Raw genomic sequence first — 23,492 nt, 5'->3', positions numbered from 1 at the left:
GGAGGAGCAATGCAAGCAGAGGCAGTCTATAACTTTATAATAGCTCCTTGCAAACTCAAAGTTGTACAAACCAATACATCACCCATTAATGTTACAGGGCCCTATTGTACATCTCTATGCTTCTGATTTCATATAGAGCATTTTTTTCCCCTTTGATTGGGAAGTAAAAAAAAAAAAAAAAACAAATCTGATATAAACGCTGGTGCATATCATATATTCTCATTTCACCATTTTGTTTTTATAAAAATAACACTAATGGATGGTTTGTGGAACAAAATTTTATTGACACTTTTGCATAAGACATATTTACAGATGGGTGACCAGCTACATACAGAAATATGATGCGGGGATGTTCAATGACTGCAGCCATAGGTAACAAGGCAATATTGTATTGATCACTTCTTTACTATTTGAATGACGTCTTCATCTTCCATTACATGATCTTTACCAACTTTTTGTGGATTGTGCTTTACAGATGAACCCCAAACCAATGCACTGTTGGCAAGATAAAGAAAGAAAATCAGCAATAATACAACTTCAATACAGTTCCTTTGCATGTCATGTAAGAGTGACAAGCATAAACAGAGGTCGTCCACCACTTTATCATTGATGACCCATCATTAGGATAGGGTCATCAAACGTCTGATCGGTTGGCGTCTGACACCCGTTCAGCTGTTCTCGGTGGCCAGAAATGCTCAATTGCGGATCTGCTCTGTCTTCCGATAGCGGCCGTGGCAGGGTACTGCACATCTGCCTCCTATTCAAATCAATAGGGGGGCAGATGTGCAGTACCCGGCCGCTATTAGCAGATGGAGCAGCTCCACAATTGAGTATTTCCGGATGGCAGTCGCAACATACAGCGAGAACAGCTGATTGTCCGAAGGGCCTAGTGTCAAACTCTGACCAATCAGAAACAGGTCATCAATGATATAGTGGACAACCTCTTTAGTGACTGACTTCACAAGATGACATCCTCTCTACTACCATCACTCAATCCATCCTCAGTTTTGTTGCATTACATATGCTTCTACATAGTCTCAGCCCTCCACAAGTTTGGTACATAAGCCACCAATTAATTGGTGAGGTGTACCACAACTTATTTGCTAGGATTTTGCCATGCTCTGTGAGCAATTAGGAAGTTGAGTTTAGAATATGCAGAATAGCAAAAATGTATACTGATGTAAAAGCAGCAAAGATAAAAGACCAAGGCAGATGTACAAAAATCAACAGCAGTAATTTCAGAAACCAATGAATTAAGGAAAATGGTAAAGCATTATTCTTAAGCACAGATCCACAAGATACTCACTACTTAAATTCTTTGATGAGGTTTTTGTGAATTTTTGTGCAGAAGTCTTCAACTGCTGTGCGACTGTCAGGAAGCACAACTGGTGCCGTGTAATCCGGTAACTGACCCTTGGGTTTAGTGTAGCTGAAGTAAAAATAAAGCATAAAAGGATCGTCTTTAGGGGTACTACAAACCATACAACATTATCAGTCACAGGAGACAAAGTCTGACACAATAACAAATCTGGTTTACCACTTACATTCGAACCAATCGTAAGTAATCCCAGATTTTTTCTAAAAGATCATCAAAGTTCCAGCGGTGATGGGCAGAGATAGGAACACAGTGTGGCACCTTGTAAATAACATCTAATTCTTCTAATGAGATCTGGTCAATCTTATTCAACACATAGATGCAAGGGATGTAGACTCTGGAAGAAAGACGAGCAGGATAGAAAAAGACAACAAACAACTTACTTCCATAATGAAACATCACTTAAAGTTAAAATACCTATTGCCTTCAACCACATCAATAAGGTCATCAGCCGTAGCATCACTGCGCAGGGTGATATCTGCATTGTGAATTTTATATTCTGCCAGGATACTTTTTACTGTCTCCAAATCCAGCTCACTTTGGGTACACTGAGGGTTTAAGAATGAAAGGAATATAAGGAGAAAATTAAACAAAATCTCATCCAACACGCAAATTACTACATCTATCAGTTTTCTCGCTCATGTTCTGGCTTGAGTGCAAAGATGCATCTACTAACATTTACTTACCAAGTATGGACCTGTATTAAAAGTTTTAGAAGAAGCCATATGTAGGAACGACAGCTACAATCTGTTCCGAAGCGCACACATTCATTTACCGCTCCCTTTCTTACAAACCCTTACGAGTCTGTACTGAAACACTGCCGGTTCCTTGCAGGTTTTAATGTTGCCACAATACTCACAGTAGCAGTAAGATTAATGCCACCTTTGTCCTTTTTCTTGAATCCGATGTTTGGTGGTTGCTTGTTGAGTCGGATACCAAAGCCCTCCAGTTCATTTTCAATAATTTTTTTGTGTCCCAAAGGTTTTAAAACATCCAAGACAATAAGGATCAAATTGCATGTACGTGCCACTGTGTGTTAAAAATATTTATATATTGAAAAAAATGATAAAATATTGCACATTTTGTATTCAAATGAATCAGCACAAGCCAACTCACCTGCAATGACTTGGCGTCCCCTTCCTTTTCCATCTTTAGCTCCCTCAATGATTCCAGGAAGGTCAAGCAACTGGTGGAAAAAAAAAACACTACTAAGAGGGATGTCCATGATTCATTTTTAATTCCCCTTAGGTTAGGAAACAAAACTAACAATCATAGCTATGCTGACTCTTCGCTGCTGCACAGGACTTTTTGACAGACTATAGCAGTAACGTGACAATGAGAGTGCACATGACTGCTGCAGCTAATAGAAGGTGATGCAGATGGGGTGAGCCACCGAGCACAGCGATTGCCTGCAGCGGTCAAGCGCGCTGTAGTTGGATGTCGTCGCTGCAGCCTATAACTGGCCTTAGTAGTGATGGTGATGTAGATGGCATGAGCCTCTGAGCCAAGTGACTGACTGTAGCAATCACGTGAGCTGTAGTTGTGATGTCACCGCTACAGCATGTCAACAGGTCCCTGTTTTGTTACGGGGTACAGACATTTGCTCCTAACTTCAGAAAGCATACAAAGTGAAATCTGCTGGAAGGAGGAGGGTCTTCACAGCTGCCATCAGCTGATTTTAAAGGGAATCTGTCACCTCATTTTTCCCCTATGAGATGCGGCCACCGCTATCAGGGACATATCTACAGCATTCTGTAATGCTGTAGATAAGCCCCCGATGTAACCCGAAAGATAAGAAAAACGAGTTATATTATACTCGCCTGGGGATCCGGTCCGGCCTGGCCTGATAGGTGTTGTGGTCCGGTCCGGTGCTTCCCATCTTCTAGCGATGACATCCACCTTACTTCTGCCGCAGCTCCTGTGCACTTTATCTTCCCTGTTGAGGGCAGAGCAGAGTACTGCAGTGCGCAGGCGCCGGACCTCTCTGACCTTTCCCGGGGCCTGCGCACTGCAGTACTTTACTCTGCCCTCAACAGGGCAGATACAGTATGCCTGCGCAGGAGCCGCGGCAGAAGTAAGGAGGAGGACATCGTATGAAGATGGGAGGCACCGGACCGCAACACCCACCGCCCCGCCCCCTGGCAAGTATAATCTAACGTGTTTTTCTTATCTTTCAGGTTACATTGGGGGCTTATCTACAGCATTACAGAATGCTGTAGATAAGCCCCTGATGGCGGTGCCGGCAGCTTATAGGCAGAAAATGGGGTGACAGATTCCTTTTAAGGGTATTTCATGCATGTGTACTATTGAAGACAAAAGACACAAATGATTATTTATTTGTCTCTTCTCTGTAAGTAAGCTAATGCTATGTGGTTAGGAGCTATGCCTGTCTTACCATACGAGAGCATATTTACCTGAATTTTTGCCCCTTTGTATCTCACAACCCCAGGTACTGTGGTCAATGTAGTAAATTCATAAGCTGCCACTTCAGAATAAACACCAGCCAGGTTGCTGAGAAGTGTTGACTTTCCCACAGATGGAAATCCCACAAATCCAATTCGGGCATCTCCAGTCTTTGCAACATCGAAGCCTACAAGAATAAATCCATGATCAAATGAAATCATCTATATATAAGAATATTGCATCACAAGCTTATGTTAGGCAAACCAGCACAAGCAGCTATGGTTTGGCAGTGTGTGTGCTGCAAGTGTGTGCCATCCAGATTGAAGGAGCCCAGAAAGAAAGACATACTAATGTCTATGAAAGGTTATGCTCCCATGTCCAGTAACGATCCGTTAGAACGGAGCCAGCAGCAATCTATTGATAAAAAGTTGTGCAGACAGAAGATTTTTGCCCGCCTGCAAAAACTGATTTCAACTGGATCCATTTAAGGGTGTGTGCACATGCTGCGGATTCTGCTGCAGATTTTTCCACGAGGATTTTTCAAAATCCGCAGATCAAAAGACCAGCAGGTTTATCTGCGGATTACCCTGCGGTTTTCCCCTGTGATTTGACACCTGTACAGTGGAGCAGGTGTGAAACCGCTGCAGATTCCGCACAGAGAAGTGACATGCTGCTGTTTTAAAACCGCAGCAAATCCGTGCGGAAAAATCTGCACTGTGATTTTTGTTTTCCATAGAATATAAAGGTACTGTACACTGAAGCAAAAACTGCTGCGAATCCGCAGCAGAATCTGCAGCGTGTGCACACAGCCTAACATTGAAGTCTATGGAAAACAGGTCCATGAAATAGCCATTCATAATGTTCAATTTAAAACTAGTCCTTTTCAAGTGAAAGAAAAACTGATGGCTAATTAACGGATCTGTTTTTCACAGACTCCAATGTTTAAACAAAAAACAAACATCCAGTTGAAATTTTTTTTTTTTTTTTTTTTAACTGGACAAAAAAAAGTTGTGTCAGCACAGCGGATTGCTGATGGATCTATTCTAACTGAAGATATCCTTACTTGCGGAGGAAAAATAAAGATTCCTGTGTAACTTCCTGGTTACTCAGTTGTCCAAAATGCATTATAAATGCAACCACCTCTTGAATAATTGGCAGCAGCAAATGGGTCAGCAAATCTGCAAAGGTTACCATGAAATTAAAGTGGGCAACCAGAAAGTACACGCATTCGTGATTACATTTGCATACAAAGAGGTCACCTTCGAAAGCTCAAAATCACACCTACCTTCCCCAGGACCACCACCTCCACCACCTTTTGGGGTGATGAGTTCACGCCGCAGTTTAGCTAAGCGGGCTTTTAGGAGACCAAGATGATGTGCGGTGGCTTTATTTTTCTGAGTCCGAGCCATCTGCAAAGCAAAGTGCATGAGTTTTTTCCATAAATATATGAGACTGGCACCCAGGAATGCAGACACAGGAATCACAGTGGTTTAAAGCAATCGTCTGTGATGTAAGGCTAATTACTGATAGTCACTAAGGCAGCGGGCAACTGGCAGCAGTTTGCGGCACTGCACAGGCAGCGGGCGACTGGCAGCAGTTTGCGGCACTGCACAGGCAGCGGGCGACTGGCAGCAGTCTGCGGCACTGCACAGGCAGCGGGCGACTGGCAGCAGTCTGCGGCACTGCACAGGCAGCGGGCGACTGGCAGCAGTCTGCGGCACTTCACAGGCAGCGGGCGACTGGCAGCAGTCTGCGGCACTTCACAGGCAGCGGGCGACTGGCAGCAGTCTGCGGCACTTCACAGGCAGCGGGCGACTGGCAGCAGTCTGCGGCACTTCACAGGCAGCGGGCGACTGGCAGCAGTCTGCGGCACTTCACAGGCAGCGGGCGACTGGCAGCAGTCTGCGGCACTTCACAGGCAGCGGGCGACTGGCAGCAGTCTGCGGCACTTCACAGGCAGCGGGCGACTGGCAGCAGTCTGCGGCACTTCACAGGCAGCGGGCGACTGGCAGCAGTCTGCGGCACTTCACAGGCAGCGGGCGACTGGCAGCAGTCTGCGGCACTTCACAGGCAGCGGGCGACTGGCAGCAGTCTGCGGCACTTCACAGGCAGCGGGCGACTGGCAGCAGTCTGCGGCACTTCACAGGCAGCGGGCGACTGGCAGCAGTCTGCGGCACTTCACAGGCAGCGGGCGACTGGCAGCAGTCTGCGGCACTTCACAGGCAGCGGGCGACTGGCAGCAGTCTGCGGCACTTCACAGGCAGCGGGCGACTGGCAGCAGTCTGCGGCACTTCACAGGCAGCGGGCGACTGGCAGCAGTCTGCGGCACTTCACAGGCAGCGGGCGACTGGCAGCAGTCTGCGGCACTTCACAGGCAGCGGGCGACTGGCAGCAGTTTGCGGCACTTCACAGGCAGCGGGCGACTGGCAGCAGTTTGCGGCACTTCACAGGCAGCGGGCGACTGGCAGCAGTTTGCGGCACTTCACAGGCAGCGGGCGACTGGCAATAATCCTTTGCACTACACTTATAGATGGCTAATCCATCTACGGATCCTGCTGACTGTGCATCAATTACATATCATATGAATGCATCATCATCTTACATGAGAATATTACCCACCATGTTGCTTATATAGCTGTAACATATTTGCCATCACAGATTAGGGTTTTCACACATAATTACAAGGAATTTCATTGCATCCAGGCTGAGCTCAATAATATTATCCACACATGAAAAAATGCATTTGTACAAGAGAAATTTCTGCAGACTCCATGACAGGTGCAGTACAGTAACCCTGCATCAATTCTAGGACTCAGTAGGCACTGCAGCTGGTCGGTGCCGCCATTCCCTGCAAACCTGCTCTATACTACTAATGATGTATAATGCAGAAGCACTAGGATATACAGCGTCTATGATGGACTACAATTACTGCTTTGCTGCAGTGATGACACGTTGTACAGACGTGACCAGCACAGCCAATCAGTGGAGAGTGGGAGAAGACAATCAGGGTCAGTGATGGGTAGCTCTTGATAAGTAACTGTTGTTTTTTTTTTTTAAATCACATTTGCAACTATTACGGTACTTTAGAAAACAAGATTTAATGGGCACATCTAATATATAACTATTAAAGGGGTTGTCCACTTACAGGAAAGGGGGCTCCAAATGCTGTATGATATTTAAGAGCGCAGAGTCTCCCCCCTCCCTGGCTCCCCACTGCTCCTCTGTCCTCGGTGTTTTATGTGCAACGGCGATAAATAATCTTTATTTTTATATAGCGCTAACATTCTGCAGCGCTTTACAGTTTGCATACATTATCATCACTGTCCTCGATGGGGCTCACAATCTAAATTCCCTATCAGTATGTCTTTGGAATGTGGGAAGAAACCCACGCAAACACGGGGAGAACATACAAAGTCCTTGCAGATGTTGTCCTTGGTGGGGTTCGAACCCAGGAGTCCTAGTGCTGCCGTGCTAACCACTGAGCCACCGTACTGCCCACTGCTAATATCACCGCTGTAGCAAATAATTGGGATCCGAGGCTACGCAGAGTTACATAGCTGCTGATCTGTGATTGGCCCCAATGGTGATGTCAGAGACATGAGTAGAGGTGAGAAGCTGGTGCCGGGGAGGGTGAGGAGCCGCTGCCGGGCCAGGGGAGGGTGAGGGGGGAGGGCGAGGAGCCGCTGCCGGGCCAGGGGAGGGCGAGGAGCCGCTGCCGGGCCAGGGGAGGGCGAGGAGCCGCTGCCGGGCCAGGGGAGGGCGAGGAGCCGCTGCCGGGCCAGGGGAGGGCGAGGAGCCGCTGCCGGGCCAGGGGAGGGCGAGTACCTGCTCTATTATTTCAGGGTGTTTAGGGTAACCTTTCCTGAAAGCAGACAGCGCCTTTATACACTCAGCACGATACACAGTGAGTGTCAGCAGTCAAACACTGGGAATTACATTTTACAGCATTGCCTTCCAAGCCTGTGCCCCACACGTCTCTGCCACTGTCACCCAGCGCCTGGTGGGCAAACACATGTCAGGCCCTGACTACAGTCAGTGCTCCACAGTCCCCAATACCCCCAGATAAAGCCCCAAATGAATCACCTCGGCCTCAATTTCGGCGATCTTGGCCAGTGTCCCGCTCATGATTGAGCCGGTATTGCGCACTCCAACGATGTGACCGGCAGAGCACAGCACCGCACACGACTGTACTGCGCAAGCGCAGTAAGAGCGAGCTGGGAAACGAGATGACTATGCCGCGTACAGTACAGACTTTCTATCAGCGCTCTCTATGATACGCGGCTTCCTGAGTCGTCCAGTCAGTCCGACTCCCCCGGAAATGATGTCACAGCTGGAAGGAGCCCATACAGTCTAGGTCTAGGAGGCTGATGGGAAATGTAGTCTGTGCTGCGCTGTCTGATAGATCCAGAGCCGCTTCTGCTCATGTAACATTCACTGCAGAAACGTTGCAGAATTTTCTCTCTTTGCAATCCAGTTGCTGAAATCGTTATAAGTTTTATTTAGGTGTTGGGGTTTTGTGGTGTGTAGTGGGCATCCATTAATTCGCCTCCGTTCTGGATCTGATGAGGTTTCAGGATTCAGTACAGACAGTGTTCACACATGGAGGCGAGACACATGCGGTTTGCTCCAAACCAAGTAGACAACCACATTGGCGCTGAGTCATCATTACGTTGTGCATTTTTGCCTGTTTTTTTTTCAAAGTCACTTATTTATGCGTTCGCATGTTCTGGTTTTCCACCATTTTGGCCGGTGGTTTAGTGTTTTCCATCTGATGTTCCAAATAAAGACCGTTCTTGAATTCGCGCACATTTCACGATCTGTGTGCCCCATTTTGATGAATGTGCCGCAGCAAAACGGCAACTAATATCGCTAGACAAAAAAAAAATAAAATTGCCCCCCTTTTTTATAGGGCAAATGATGAATCGCGGCCGTAGTATGTGAGGTGCTTCATCTGTAAGGCCTGATTCAGACGTTTGTTTTCACACATCAGAACAATGGATTATTTGGATCAGCGAGTGATCCAAGTATCATCCGTTATTCTCATATGAGGAGAGAAAAATAAAAAATGATCCACCTCCTCCAATGTGACAGTCTGTGAAAATCGGACCCCACTCAGAAGTCATGCTAGTGCTGTGCGTTTTTCTCACGGACCCATAGACTTGCATTATTTTGATCCGACACTTGGATCAGTATCGGACATGTCTCCGTGATTTTACAAGGATCACTTGGTCCATGGAATATCACAGCCCCATAGACTATCACAGCTCCGAGAGCCGTCAGTGAGAACCATGGATAGCACTCGTAGATGAAAAACGTGTGAATCAGGCCTAATTGTGATGAAACCTCCTGTGGACCCTCTTGCATGTTCCGCCAAGCATTATGATTTAGGTATAGATTATATTATTATAGGCATGGATGTTAATAATAAGCGGAGGCGCACTCGCGTTCCATCACTTCCGTGCAATCCGCTCCGGAGGTCAGCGCCAGTTCTGAAAGCAAAAGTGTGCCCAGTCCGGATTTCAACAGGACAACGGTGATTGGTCAGGTGCCTAGAAAAGTGCATTATCGGATACATTCGCAGACATTGCCTATGGAGCCAGCACAGACCTGCAGAGAGAGCGCCCGGCGCTGCATCTATGGGGGATAATAAAAGGGGAGTTTGTTCCATGCCTACAAAGAAAATGTTTTTAGCTTTGATAATCCCTATAATTAAAGATTATTTTAATTTATTATGATTTGCTTTCATAGCGCCATCATATTCTGCAGCGCTTTACAGACATTATCATCTCTGTCCCCATTGGGGCTCCCAATCTAGATTCCCTATCAGTATGTCTTTGGAGTGTGGGAGGAAACCCACAGGAACACGGGTAGAACATACAAACTCCTTGCAGATGTTGTCCTTGGGATTTGAACCCAGGACCCCAGCAAAGCAAGTGTCAACCACTGAGCCACCATACCGTGCTAACTACTAAGACACCATGCTACCCCAAGATGTCTGCATATACCCCAAAGAACAATGTGCAGCACGGCACAATAATCACGACAACTGACAGGAGTTTCCCTTCAGGTGTATGTGTAACTATGACATAGTGGGAATAACCGAGACATGGTTAGATGAAAGCTATGACTGGGCAGTTAACTTACAGGGTTACAGTCTGTTTAGAAAGGATCGTAAAAATCGGAGAGGAGGAGGGGTTTGTCTTTATGTAAAGTCTTGTCTAAAGTTCACTTTAAGGGAGGATATTAGCGAAGGGAATGAGGATGTCGAGTCCATATGGGTCTAAGGCTGTGTGCACACGATGCAGATTTGTAGCGGATCCGCAGCGGATTTTACCGCGCAGAAACGTTGCATATCCGCATTGTGATGTACAGTAGCCTTAAAATCAATGTAAAAAAAAAAACGCTGTGCAGACGCTGCAGATTTTTCCGCGCGGTTTTCCCGCGGTACAAAATCCGCAGCATGTTACTTCTTTTGTGCGGTTTTCCATCTCCCCTGTCACCAAATCCACAGGGGAAAACCGCACAAAAACCGCATGAAAAATGGAAGAAATCCGCGGGAAAAATGCAGGTCATTTGACCTGCGGATTTCTTCCATTCTGCGCGGAAAAATCCGCAGGGCCAAAAAGTACGTGTGCACTCAGCCTAATACATGGAGGGAAAAATAGTAACAAAATTCTCATTGGGTTCTGTTAAAACCCCCCAAATATAACAGAAATCATGGAAAGTCTACTACTAAGGGCTCATACCCAGTTGCGAGAAATACGGACGAGTGCAATCCGTTAAAAAAAAAAAAAAACAGATTGCACTCGGACTAATGTTATTCAATCAATAGGTGACATCTCATTTGCGAGTTTTTTCTCAGCCGAAATTGGACTGAGAAAAAAATCGCAGCATGCTGCATATTGCTGCGATTCTCGGATGAGACTCGCCAATGCAAGTCAGTGGGTGCGAGTGCTGTCCGATTTTCATGCACCGGTGTCCTTTGAAAAGTCGGCAATTCATGGCCGGCTACTGTAAAATCACACTGACAGCTCACAAAACATTAGATATATACACATAGAATACATATATATATATATATATATATACTAGATGTGTGCCCGATGCTATCGCATCGGGAGGGCAGTAACATCACGATGGGGGCAGCTCTGTGGCGCTGGGAGTGGCGGCCCACCCACTTCCATGCAGCCACAACCGGCAGGAAAGACGGTGTTTTGCGGCCTGTGCTGGAGATGGTGTGCGGCGCCACCAGAGGGTGGCCGCACCCAATCTCCAGCACAGGTCTCAAGCCGCCGTCTTTCCTGCCGGCTGTGACTGCACGGAGGTGTTTGGGCAGGCAGCGGCGGGATCTGGCGCGTTTAATCAGGCGGTGGGTCTTGGCGGAGGTCATTATACCCCCCTTTATTACACCCCTCTCGTTATATCACCTTGTTACACCCCTTTCACAACCTCGTGATCGCAGCGGCAGCCTGGATCCGAGCGGCAGCTGGGATCCCAGCAGTGGTTGGGATCACAGCGGTGGCCTGGATATGAGCGGCAGCTGGGATCCCAGTGGTGGTTGGGATCGCAGTGGTGGCCTGGATCCGAGCGGCAGCTGGGATCCCAGCGGTGGTTGGGATCGCAGCGGCGTTCGGGATCGCAGCTGCGTCCTAGATCCGAGCGGCATTACTTGGGTGTTCCAAAATAGAAGTGGATTGTGGGATTCGGGGACATCCGGACGGAAGTGGATGACGGACAATTTAAGGCAATTACATATATAGATATATATTATACATACACTACCACTCAAAAGTTTAGGGTCAGTTAAAATTGTCCTTATTTTTGAAAGAAAAGCACAGTTTTTTCCAATGAAGCTAACATTAAATGATTCAGAAATACACTCTATACAATGTTAGTGTGGTAAATGACTATTCTAGCAGCAAACGTTTGGTTTGTAATACAATATCTTCATAGGTGTATAGAGGCCCATTTCCAACAACCATCACTTCAGTGTTCTAATGGTACTCTGTGTTTTCTAACTGTGTAAGAAGGCTAATGGATGGTTAGAATACCCTTGAAAACCATTGTGTAAGTATGTTAGCACAGCTGAAAACAGTTTGGCTGATTAGAGAAGCTATAAACCTGACCTTCCATTGAGCTAGTTGAGAATCTGGAGCATTACATTTGTTGGTTCCATTAAACTCTCAAAATAGCAAGAAAAAATTAACTTTCATGTGAAACTCAACAATCTATTCTTGTTCTTAGAAATGAAGGCTATTCCGTGCAAGAAATTGCCAAAAAACTGAAGAGGTGTACTACCGCCTTCAGAGGAGAGCACAAACAGGCTCAAATCAGAGTAGAAAGAGAAGTGGGAGGCCCCGCAGCACAACTGAGTAACAAGACAAGTACATTAGAGTCTGTAGTTTGAGAAATCGACATCTCACAGGTCCTCAACTGGCAGCTTCATTAAATAGTACACGCAAAACTCCAGTGTCAACGTCTACAATGAAGAGGCGACTCTGGGATGCTGGCATTCAGGGAAGAGTGGCAAAGAAAAAGCCATATCTGAGATTGGCTAATTAAAGGAAAAGATTAATATGGGCAAAAGAACATAGACATTGGACAGAGGAAAATTGGTAAAAAGTGTTATGGACAGGCAAATCCAAGTTTGAGGTATTTGGATCACACAGAAGATTATTTGTGAGATGCAAAACAACTGAAAAGATCCTGGAAGAGTGCCTGATGCCATCTGTCAAGCATGGTGGAGGTAATGTGATGGCCTGGGGTTGCTTTGGTGCTGGTAAAGTGGGAGATTTGTACAAGGTAAAAGGGATTTAGAATAAGGAAGGCTATCACTCCATTTTGCAACGCCATGCCATACCCTGTGGGCAGCGCTTGATTGGAGCCAATTTCATCCTACAACAGGACAATGACCCAACACACACCTCCAAACTATGCAAGAACTATTTAGGGAAGAAGCAGGTAGCTGGTATTCTATAATACAATAATGTAATACAATAATATAACTCCAAGTAAATCAAACTTCTGTGAAATCAAACTGTCCACTAAGGAAGCAACATTGATTGACAATCAATTTCACATGCTGTTGTGCAAATGGAATAGACAACAGATGGACATTATTGGCAAATATCAAGACACACTCAATAAAGGAGTGGTTCTGCAGGTGGGAACCACAGACCATATCTCAGTACCAATGCTTTCTGGCTGATGTTTTGGTCACTTTTGAATGTTGGTTGTGCTTTGCAACGTTTGCAGCGCCGTACCTCTCTCTCCTACCCATTTTATTTGTTAGTATTCATATTAATTCAGTTTTATAGACAGTTTTTGGTAATTGCCTAACAAACTATTATATCTCACACTTTGCTTCCCCCGAATTCTTTAATGACTTTCTATGTATTTAATTGACTTCTCTAAAAAAAAAAAAATCAAATGATTATTTTTTAATTTTTTTTTTTAATGTACATTCCTTTATCCGTGATATTTGGATTGCATTCAGCGCTTCTTTAATATAATTTTTGTATATTGGTAATTTTTGATATTTTCCCAGAAATATGTTCACTCTTGCTTCACTAGTTCGTGGGACAGTAGATCGTGCACCTTAAACGTGAATTTTTCCTATACAATTTGTCACGTGCGTGATCCGAGCAATTCATTAACCTGCGAGAAGTCAGCACTCGGACCAAGCTCCCCCAAGGAGAGTACATAGTGGTGCCGTTCTCCTTTGAGCCCAATGTTGATGAGATTTCGCCCTGAGAGTCTTCTCAGAAAATCATCATGGGACAGTGTAAGCGTTAGCGCAGAACACGGGCGATTTAAGGAAATTAACTTGGCAGCATCATACTTGCCCACATCTTAATGCCAGAAATTGGAAAATTTGAGGAGGACCTGTCACCAGGTCAAATGTGGCCAGTTTTTGCTCTTATTTCATCTCTCTTGCTCCCCTGAGAATTTTGTTTTTTTATAAATCCTTCATCCAGTTCCAGAGTTATTGGCCTTTTTAATTAAGCACAAATATTTAGTGTTTTTCCGAGAGGGCGTGGCTCACAGGGTAGTTATGCAGCGCAGCCTTTAGACACGCCCCAGAGGATCCTGTGAGCCACACCCTCTTGGGTAAGACCAGAAAATTTAGGTGTAGACTCCATTCCGATAACTCAGAATTTTTTAAAATGGTATTTGAAAATTATAAAAAAAATGTTTAATACTATTTTTATTATTTCTTTTTTTTCTGAATTTTGATAGATTTCTGTCAGTGGAGTTTCAGTCTTCCAATTAGAAATCGTCCAGACCTGAATAAGTAAGATGTTTCTTTATTGATCATGACGACATGGAGAAAGAATGACAGCCACACCAGCTGTGAGCAGCCATCTGTCTAACTCAATACATATTCTTAGAGTTTAAATAGAACAAGAAGAGGGCGTTCAAAATACTACGCTTGCAAAATAGTACATACATTGGAATATGCTTAGCTGTTAGCAATCCTTATCTACGTTACCCTGAGAAGTAAAGATATGACATTTTATTTTGTACGTTAGACAAGGAAAGCCAGCTAGCGTTCGCAAAAGTAACACCCAAAGGTAACACCCATATGTTCTCAATACGTCAGCTGAAAAGAGTTTCTAAGTCTAAGCATAATAATGGCATATATGCAATCATGTGCATGTATATTTATATATATATATATATATACCCACACACATACAGGTATACATATATATATATATATACACATACACGCACATAAAAGAAAAGACTTTATTACAATTATCAAAACATTCCCTCATCTTGTAATAAAATCATTTATCTGTACACATTGGAGACAGATTTCTTTTTGTCAGATTTTACAGAAGATCTTCATATAATCTAGAGGGAGATTAATATGTTCAGTATATTTATCATTAACTCCCAAAATTTTCATTCTTTCATTGGATTCCAAGGTCTCCATTCCTTGATGCATAGTTTTTGTTATGGCAGAGTCAATCAGTCTTTGAACAAGTCCTCTAATGCAGTGGTCCCCAACCTTTTTTGCACCAGGGACCGGCTTGAAGCAAGACCATTCTTCCATGGCCCAGCAGGGCGGGGATGGAGGTGTGACAGGGGCGGGGCTTTGGTCATAAGGGGGTGGGGCTATGGACACGGTTGTAGTTTAGCAGTGCATACTTATCATTTAATTATAACATTTATAATGTGACTCAACTCACCATAGGTTTTGAATGAGTGGGAGCACCTGGCTTGTTTCTCTGTTTCAGTGGGAGCACTGGGCTACTTCTACTGATGACCGTCACTGCTAATGATGATTGGAACCTACAAGGAAATGGAGCATTGAGCACTTAAGAAAAATTGTACTGGAGTACTGTACATGCTGATTATTTTCTAATCATCAGAAAATGTATGTGTGGTTCCCCCCGTCCTGTCCAGCTCTGTGTGGCTCCCCCTGTTGTATGCATGGCTCCCCTGTCCCATCCTTGTATACATGGCTCCGCTCCCACTCTCCCATCCTGTATACATGGCTCTGCTCCCACCCTCCCATCGTGTATACATGGCTCTGCTCCCTTCCTGTATACATGGCTCCCCTGTCCCATCCTGTATACATGGCTCCGCTCCCACCCTCCCATCCTGTATACATGGCTCCGCTCCCACCCTCCCATCCTGTATACATGGCTCCGCTCCCACCCTCCCATCCTGTATACATGGCTCTGCTCCCACCCTCCCATCCTGTATACATGGCTCCACTCCCACTCTTCCCATCCTGTATATATGGCTCTGCTCCCACCCTCCCATCCTGTATACATGGCTCCGCTCACACTCTTCCCATCCTGTATACATGGCTCCCCTGTCCCATCCTGTATGCATGGCTCTGCTCCCACCCTCCCATCCTGTATGCATGGCTCTGCTCCCACTCTTCCATCCTGTATACATGGCTCCCCTGTCCCATCCTGTATGCATGGCTCCGCTCCCACTCTCCCTCCCTTGTATATATGGCTCTGCTCCCACCCTCCCTCCCTTGTATATATGGCTCCGCTCCCACTCTCCCTCCCCTGTATATATGGCTCCACTCCCACTCTCCCTCCCCTGTATATATGGCTCCGCTCCCACCCTCCCTCCCTTGTATATATGGCTCCGCTCCCACTCTCCCTCCCCTGTATATATGGCTCCGCTCCCATTCTCCCGGCCTCCCTTATATATGGCTCCGCTCCCACTCTCCCTCCCTTGTATATATGGCTCCGCTCCCACTCTCCCTCCCCTGTATATATGGCTCCGCTCCCACTCTCCCTCCCCTGTATATATGGCTCCGCTCCCACTCTCCCGGCCTCCCTTATATATGGCTCCGCTCCCACTCTCCCTCCCTTGTATGTATGGCTCCACTCGGCTCCCCCATCCTCCCCCATCATACTTACCCTCACATCGCTGACCTTCCTTCCCGTCGCTGAACTTCCCTCCCTGCATCTCGCGGCACTTCAGCTCCTGTGCGGAGCGGTCACGTGCTACCGCTCATTAAGGTCTATGAATATGGACGCCACGCCTATGGGAGATGAGTGGCGTCCATATTCATGACCTTAAATGAGCGGCACACTTGACCGCTCAGCGCTGGATGAAGCGCTTCGGCCGCGCCGACAGGGACCGCTAGGTGAGTATCAGCTGCTGCACCGCCCCCTGGCTCCCCTTCTGTCTGCGGACTGGCAAGGGCACTGCAACGGCCCGGTGCTGGGCCGCGGACAGGTGGTTGGGGACCCCTGCTCTAATGCATAGAATAGCACTGCATCCACAAACAATCAGCACTCTGGCCACGATGGTAAGAGATGTCAACGCAGAAGTGAATAATCCGGACCATTTCCCAAACCTTCCTTCAGTCCAGAAAGTAAATATGTCATCATATCCAGAGATCTCAGCTAATTCATTAGACAGGGCAGCCAGTCCATCAAGAGCTTTGGAGAAACTTCCATCAGGATCTGTATTATTAGGAATAAAGGTGCAACAAAATCCTCCAAACATTTTATATACACCTTCCTTTTCTGCTAAGAACTTGTCTAATGCCATCCTATTCTATCAAGCCATGAGAGAAGTTGGTCCTAATTACTCAACTATCCATTTAACTGCATCTTGGGTATAATTAACAAATCTCTGCTGGTTATAGTATAAGTAGTTTATCCAATCTACATTCATTTTTTATAATCACCCACCAAATTATGGATTCCCACCTGGCTGCTACCTGGATCCTAGCCTTGTACTCGTTGGGCACTCCCCTGGGAACTACAATGTCATCTACAATGTCCAGTCTGTCAGACTGGAATAGCAGATAGCAGAGCTACGCCGGTCTGTCTGCGCCGCTCTGCCTCCACCTCCCGCCCTGCCTGCAGTGCACACTGGTATCTAGGGTAAACATCGGGTTTCTAAGGGCCCCGCAGCCCTTAGAAACCCGATGTTTACGTTGGTAACCAGCGTGCTCGCTGGTCCTGATCGCTGGAGGGGCTGTCTATGTGACAGCTCACCAGCAATCAGCTAACAATGTCCCAGCGATCCCATCCATGTCGGATCGTTGGTGGGATCGCTGGGACATCGTTATGTGTAACAGTACCCTTACCCTGACGTACACATCCTAGATCTGACCGTCTTGTCCGGGTAGGGGGATGAATGGGAGACTTCACCAGTTTGAGACAAGCTTTCCCTTGTGGAAAACCTCACTATGTAGCTGGACTATGACAATCAAGTCAGATCCTGCTCTGTCCCTACCTGTCTGACAAGTTTACAGTGTGAGAGATGGACCAGGAATCTTGACCGCAGTAGGAGAAGTCAACAGGACTTGGTAAGGACCTTTCCACTTAGGATGGTGCTAGTGTTTCTTCTTTATCACCTTCACCAGTACCCAGCCTGCAGGTTTCACAATCTCAGGTTTAGTTAGTGGGTTTCCTGGAACAAAACTACAAGTAGAAACTTCTTTGTGAGTTAATAGCTTAGACATATATTCTGCTAATGTACAATCAACTTCCTCATCTATCCTTCTAAAGAGTTTTAGCTGAGGTAACAGAAAAAGGTCTCCCATATATGATTTCAAAGGTTGTCAGTCCTACAGATGTCCGTGTGATATACATGTTTAGTACAACCAATAGGAGACAGTGCAAACAATTTTTCCTGTTTCCTGCATGGTCTTTGCCAACCTATTTTTCGAGATCCCACTGTGTCTTTCAACCAGTTCAGCTGACTGAGGATGACAGGCACAGTGGGCTTCCTAGTTCAATTGACAATATTTTAGGTAATAATGATATTATTTAGTTTATAAAGTGTGGACCATTGTAACTATATATTTTCTGGATCCCCAAATCTGGGTATGATTTCCTTTAGAAGGGCCTTCGCTACTATTAATGCATCAGGGTGGACAGCTTCAATCTACCTGCTGAAAGCATCCATAATAACAAGGCAGTACTTTTTCCCTCACACTTGTTCAATAAAATCCATACAAATCTGTTGGAATAAGTATTCAGGGTGAGAAAATTGTCCTCTCTTTTGTCTCAAGTTCCCTTAGGAATTAGTTTTTTGCACAAGTAATGTAGATCATACAAAAATTGTAATAGTTAGTAAAGCCATACATCATAAATACTTAAGATATGTGTAACAACCCTGCTGGCATCACTGCATGGCCTCCCATCCCCCGCACACCAACTTACTTTCTGCTTCCAGCCATGCTGTGAATTCTGTTGCCAGCTCTGTGCCTCTGCTCTCCATGTTTCCAGACTGTGTGTATAGGGGGGCGGCGCCTGAACTCTCTGGTTCTTATGCAGTCAGGGTGCACCTGTGTAATCTGTCCCTTACCAATCACCAAGAGGCCTTGACTATTTAGTTTCACCACACCCACTGACCTTTGCCTGTGCAATGTCTAAACTCAGTTAGCGCCTTGCTGCTGAGCCAGCCAGGCCCTGTCCTATGTCTTGCCTTCTCTGTAGGCTCTTACTGTGTATTCCTGTGTCTTGGTACCTTGCCTAGCATTTCTCTGTCCGCCTGCCAGGAGGCAGAATATCCTGGCCCTTGAGTCTTGTTCCAGTGCCTTGTCTGTTCTCTGTCCGCCTGCCAGGAGGCAGAATATCCTGGTCCTTGTGTCTTTGTCCCTGTGTCTCTGTCTGAACTCAGTCTTACCTCTGTCTGTCAGTCTCCTTGTCTGTGGTTCCTTCTCTGCCGTGTCTTTCCTTGTGACCTCCCTATCTGTGCGTCGGCTCCCTAGCCGCTCTGTCTGCACGGCTCCCTAGCTGCTCTGTCTGCACAGCTCCCTAGCCGCTCTGCCTGCACGGCTCCCTAGCCGCTCTGCCTGCTCGGCTCCTTAGCCGCTCTGCCTGCTCGGCTCCTTAGCCGCTCTGCCTGCTTGGCTCCTTAGCCGCTCTGCCTGCTCGGCTCCTTAGCCGCTCTGCCTGCTCGGCTCTCTAGCCGCTCAGCCTGCCCGGCTCCCTTGCTGCCCAGCCTATGCCGCACTCCTGCGGTTCTGCCTACGCCGCACTCCTGCGGCTCAGCCTACTCCACACTCCTGCCTATATCCATACCTGCACCTCCTGTGTGAACAGGTCCAAATCCTGTTCCAGCATACACCACTCCCTCCTGCCTACACCTGCTGTGTGAACAGGTTCTTACCTGTCCCTTTTCATACCACGCCCGCCTGTCCTGTGTCTCAAGCCATCACCTACCTGCCCAGTGTCTCCAAGCCGTGCCCGCTTGCCCAGTGCCTCCAAGCCGTGCCCGCTTGCCCAGTGCCTCCAAGCCGTGCCCGCTTGCCCAGTGCCTCCAAGCCGTGCCCGCTTGCCCAGTGTCTCCAAGCCGTGCCCGCTTGCCCAGTGTCTCCAAGCCACGCCTGCTTGCCCAGTGTCTCAGCAGTGCCTGTCGTGTCTGCCTGCCTGTCTATAGCACCTGTCCAAGTGACTTGTCCCTGAGTGGGATCAGCAGCCACAGCCAGACACCACCCTGGAGTGGCACCCGACAGCTACCTGCCGCACAAGCCTGACCTCACCATCAGAGGCTCCAGTGAAGACCGAGGTAGCTGTCGTAGTCACGCCCCTTCCAGGGTAGTCTGGTTTGTGGCACAGTGGGGCCACAAACCCCCGGCTCGCGCCATTCAGCCAAGGCGTGAGCGTGACAATATGATCTCTACCATCCCTCCTGTTGAGACATAGCTTATGACATGGCTCAATACTGTGACATATCTTAGGAGGTTACTGAGCAGTTTATACATATAAGTAATCTTTAAAGATAACCCCTTTTGTTACCAATTTGTTTTAAATTAATTAATTGATTTATTTTTTATGCCAGTAGCATGTCATCCACATATAAGAGCATCTGGCTACCTTCTGGTGACTCACATTGAGCTAGGTTAGCCAATTTTACCTGGAAAACAATAGTAGGTAGTTCACAGTACCCTTGTGGGATTCTAGTGAATGTATACCTGCTCCCCTTATATGTGAATACAAACCAAAACTGGCTATCTGGATGTACCAGGATGCTGAAGCAGATATTACTGATATCTGTAACTGTAAAGACCTTATTTTCCAGCCTCCAGTTATTCAGCAGAGCTTGGGGGTCTGGTACTGTGGGGGCTCTTGGAATCACAGCCTCGTTTACAGATGGGGTGAGCTGGGACAGGGTATAATCACCCCTTTTATCAATCCCACATCTGCAGGTCATGTGGACCACAAAGATTCTGGGTATGTGGTCAATTCTTCCTCTAATTCTGGGAAAGGATCAACATTTCTCACTCATTACCCTGCCTCGCTGCAGGTGGACACTGGGTTTAGAAATGGTGCGCCACTTTAGTACTTGTGAACATGCCTGCAGTCTGGCATTGTAAAATGAGCCATCACCCAAGACCTCCCATTGTTACTTTCCTTACACTCTTCAACAAAATCACCAAGGAATTTCCATGATCTACCTTTACATCTGGACATGTGGCACAGTAGCTCTAAGAAGCAAAAACAACAATTTAATTTGTTCTGACAGTTTAAAACTAATAACACAGTTCCCTTTATGATCCCAGCATAGAGTGTCCAAGAACACTCCACAGCATATTTTAATATTTTACATCAGGACCCCTAAAATACCTATAGTACATGGTGCAGTGTAGTTCTTCAGGTATGTGAATATCTACATTTGTATACCTTTATCTATTGCTTCCTTGATGAAGGACTCAGTAACTAAGGATGGTCCTGCAGTTATTAGATTTAGACTGTAATAATATCTAGATTCCCCATACCTCTGGAGCACCATTGTCTCAGCCATGGATTTTACCTATAGTCCTGCAGCAGTAGGAATTATTCCCGGGCTCAGGGTATGCATCATATCCCTCCCACACAGTTGATAATATAATTTGTGCAACTTCACTTTTACCTGTGTCGAGGGCCCGGTATCTCCACAGGCCTAGACAATGGTTCTCTGTGTCTTGCTCCTTTTACCATTATGCTTGCAACAGACAGTCTAATAGTCGGTATCTCTTCTGGATGTACTAAGGTTCTAGTGACTCCTGAATCAGCAAGAAAAGTGTCCTCATGGTTTCCCACAAGGAGAGTTACTTCTGGAAGTGAAGTGTTCTGTATATACATTTCTATTTCATCCAAGTTAAATATTACTTCAGGAATCTTACTTTTTTCCTCTGGCAAAAAGAGACCTGATATTTGTGATGTGGTGTTGTTTTTATCAGTTGCATTTAGTCATTGGTTTTGTATGTCTGGGGCGTATTGTCTATCTGGGCATTGTCGGATAAGGTGTCCAGTCATCCCACAATGCCAACAAGATAGTCTGTCTCCTACTCTCTTACCTCTCCCCCTTCCTCTTCCTCTACCCCTGTGTCCTTGTCCTTTATTTGGCTCTTTTTGGGCAAAGAAGATCTCACACCTATTATATCAACTAAAAATACCTGTCCCTTTTTCTTTGTTATTTTCTTGTCCTTGAAATACCGTTCTGCATGTCTGGCGTAATCTAAAACTTCAAAAAGTCAGGCTGTCCTGTGCGTAACCATGTGCTTGGCAATATACTCACTTCTCTGGGACTGACAACCCTTTAAGAAGGAGTGTTTTAATTGCTGTTCATAGGGGGTATCGTTCATCATGTTAGCAGGTGGGACTATGCCACTATGGATGTCAAATACCTCTTTAATTCTGTGATAATATCTATCGACATCCTCGTCATCCTGCTGTATAGTCCTATTAATTTATGTCCAATTTGCTGTACCTGTGTACCTTGTCCTTACTCTATCCATTAAGTTCCCCATGTTCACAGCTTATCTCACAACCTCAAAGCTGTTAGTTCAGCTTGTGTGGTACCTTCTCCTAGTTGTTCATGATTAAAAAGACATCTGAATGTTCTATTTTCAAAGACATACAATTTTACTCTCTATGTGGTGCAAAAGTTAGGCTTATAAATCTATAATCAAAAAGAACACATTGCACATTTAATCTGAAGACTGTTCTCTTTGGGTACCTGATGAGAAAGGACCATATCCAGTTTCGTTCAAAAGATACCTTCTTGGTACAATCTTAATAACTTTCCAGCCATCAGATAAAATGGACAATAACAATTCTGCCTTACAATGAGGACAAGATCTTAAAATATATTTGTGGGCCTACGTTCTGTAATGATGTTACGTAAAATTCTTATACACAAGAAAAAGACAAACAACAAGATGAGGACTATACACAATATAAACCCTGGAGCACAATGGATTTCTAGCCACTTATAAGAAGTCTGACAAATATCAGTGAAATTCATATGTCAACAAGAAGATAAGAAACAAGTAGCAACAATTCAATTATTGTTACTAATATCCAGGATCTAAATAATCCTCACTGATTACACTATGTCCTAGGTATTTACCAGCGTGTATCTCTATATCTTGCCACCTCCATCCAATGAAGGCCTGTAAGGGGCAAGTATGACAACACAGTGTAACAAACATGAAAGTCCCCAAGGGCTATGGTCACTGATATGACAAAGATGCGTATGTTTACAAGAGCTTTTGAATAGTACAAACACACAACGATTTTCACATTTAGGAACTGGACATACACACATACACAGACATATAAGACAAGAGATTAAAGTTCCCTGTACTCCTACACCTGAAGTGCTGAGATAAAGTCTAATGACACCGCTTCTTTATATCTAGAGACGTTCCCGTTCTTAAAATCAGGTATTCAGAGCACCACAGGTGCAAACTCTCCTCAGTGATCGTTATAAGATCTTAATTGACTGCCACAAATCTGACTTTATGTCCACCTTTTAACCCTTTAACTCCCAAGGGTAGTTTGCATGTTAATGCCCAGGCTAATTTTTACAATTCTTACTACTGTCCCTTTATGATGTAATAACTCTGGAACGCTTCCATGGATCCCAGTGATTCTGACATTGTTTTCTCGTGACATATTGTACTTCATGTTACTGGTAAAATTTCATTCATATAACTTTATTTGTGAAAAAAACGGAAATTTGGCGAAAATGTTGAAAATTTTGCAATTTTCCAACTTTGAATTTTTATGCTCTTAAATCACAGAGATACGGCACACAAAAAACGTAATAAGTAACATTTTCCACATGTTTACATCAGCACAATTTGGGAAGCAAAAATTTTTTTTTTTGTTAGGAAGTTATAAGGGTTAAAAGTTGACCAGCGATTTCTCATTTTTACAACACCATTTTATTTTTAGGGACCACATCACATTTGAAGTCACTTTGAGGGGTCTATATGATAGAA

The 23,492-nt window shown here is 45.5% G+C and overlaps 1 protein-coding gene across 1 annotated transcript; it reads right to left on the bottom strand.

The window, feature by feature from the left end:
- Nucleotides 1-260: 260 nt before the first annotated feature.
- On the bottom strand, nucleotides 261-8,107 carry DRG1 (developmentally regulated GTP binding protein 1). Its single transcript, XM_073582790.1, has 9 exons — nucleotides 7,862-8,107; nucleotides 5,064-5,187; nucleotides 3,790-3,965; nucleotides 2,492-2,561; nucleotides 2,235-2,404; nucleotides 1,793-1,923; nucleotides 1,545-1,712; nucleotides 1,307-1,429; nucleotides 261-495 (listed from the first exon to the last, which is right to left on the bottom strand). Exons 1-9 carry the CDS (start codon nucleotides 7,901-7,903, stop codon nucleotides 396-398), a joined length of 1,104 nt encoding a protein of 367 aa, XP_073438891.1. The 5' UTR covers nucleotides 7,904-8,107; the 3' UTR covers nucleotides 261-395.
- Nucleotides 8,108-23,492: the final 15,385 nt, after the last annotated feature.

This window comes from Dendrobates tinctorius, unplaced genomic scaffold (genome assembly GCF_039654945.1).
Source record: "Dendrobates tinctorius isolate UK_male_01 unplaced genomic scaffold, ASM3965494v1 ptg000073l, whole genome shotgun sequence".
Taxonomy (NCBI): Eukaryota; Metazoa; Chordata; class Amphibia; order Anura; family Dendrobatidae; genus Dendrobates; species Dendrobates tinctorius.
This window is presented reverse-complemented; position numbering and strand designations above follow the sequence as displayed.

Bases quoted from the DNA above. Each gene is read 5' to 3' on its own strand.
- DRG1 (XM_073582790.1), bottom strand. From the start codon at position 7,903: ATGAGCGGGACACTGGCCAAGATCGCCGAAATTGAGGCCGAG. The intron at 3,966-5,063 runs GTAGGTGTGATT...TTATTCTTGTAG, and splicing joins AGGTGGTGGTCCTGGGGAAG to GCTTCGATGTTGCAAAGACT. The intron at 1,430-1,544 runs GTAAGTGGTAAA...TTTTTACTTCAG, and splicing joins TACTTACGATTGGTTCGAAT to CTACACTAAACCCAAGGGTC.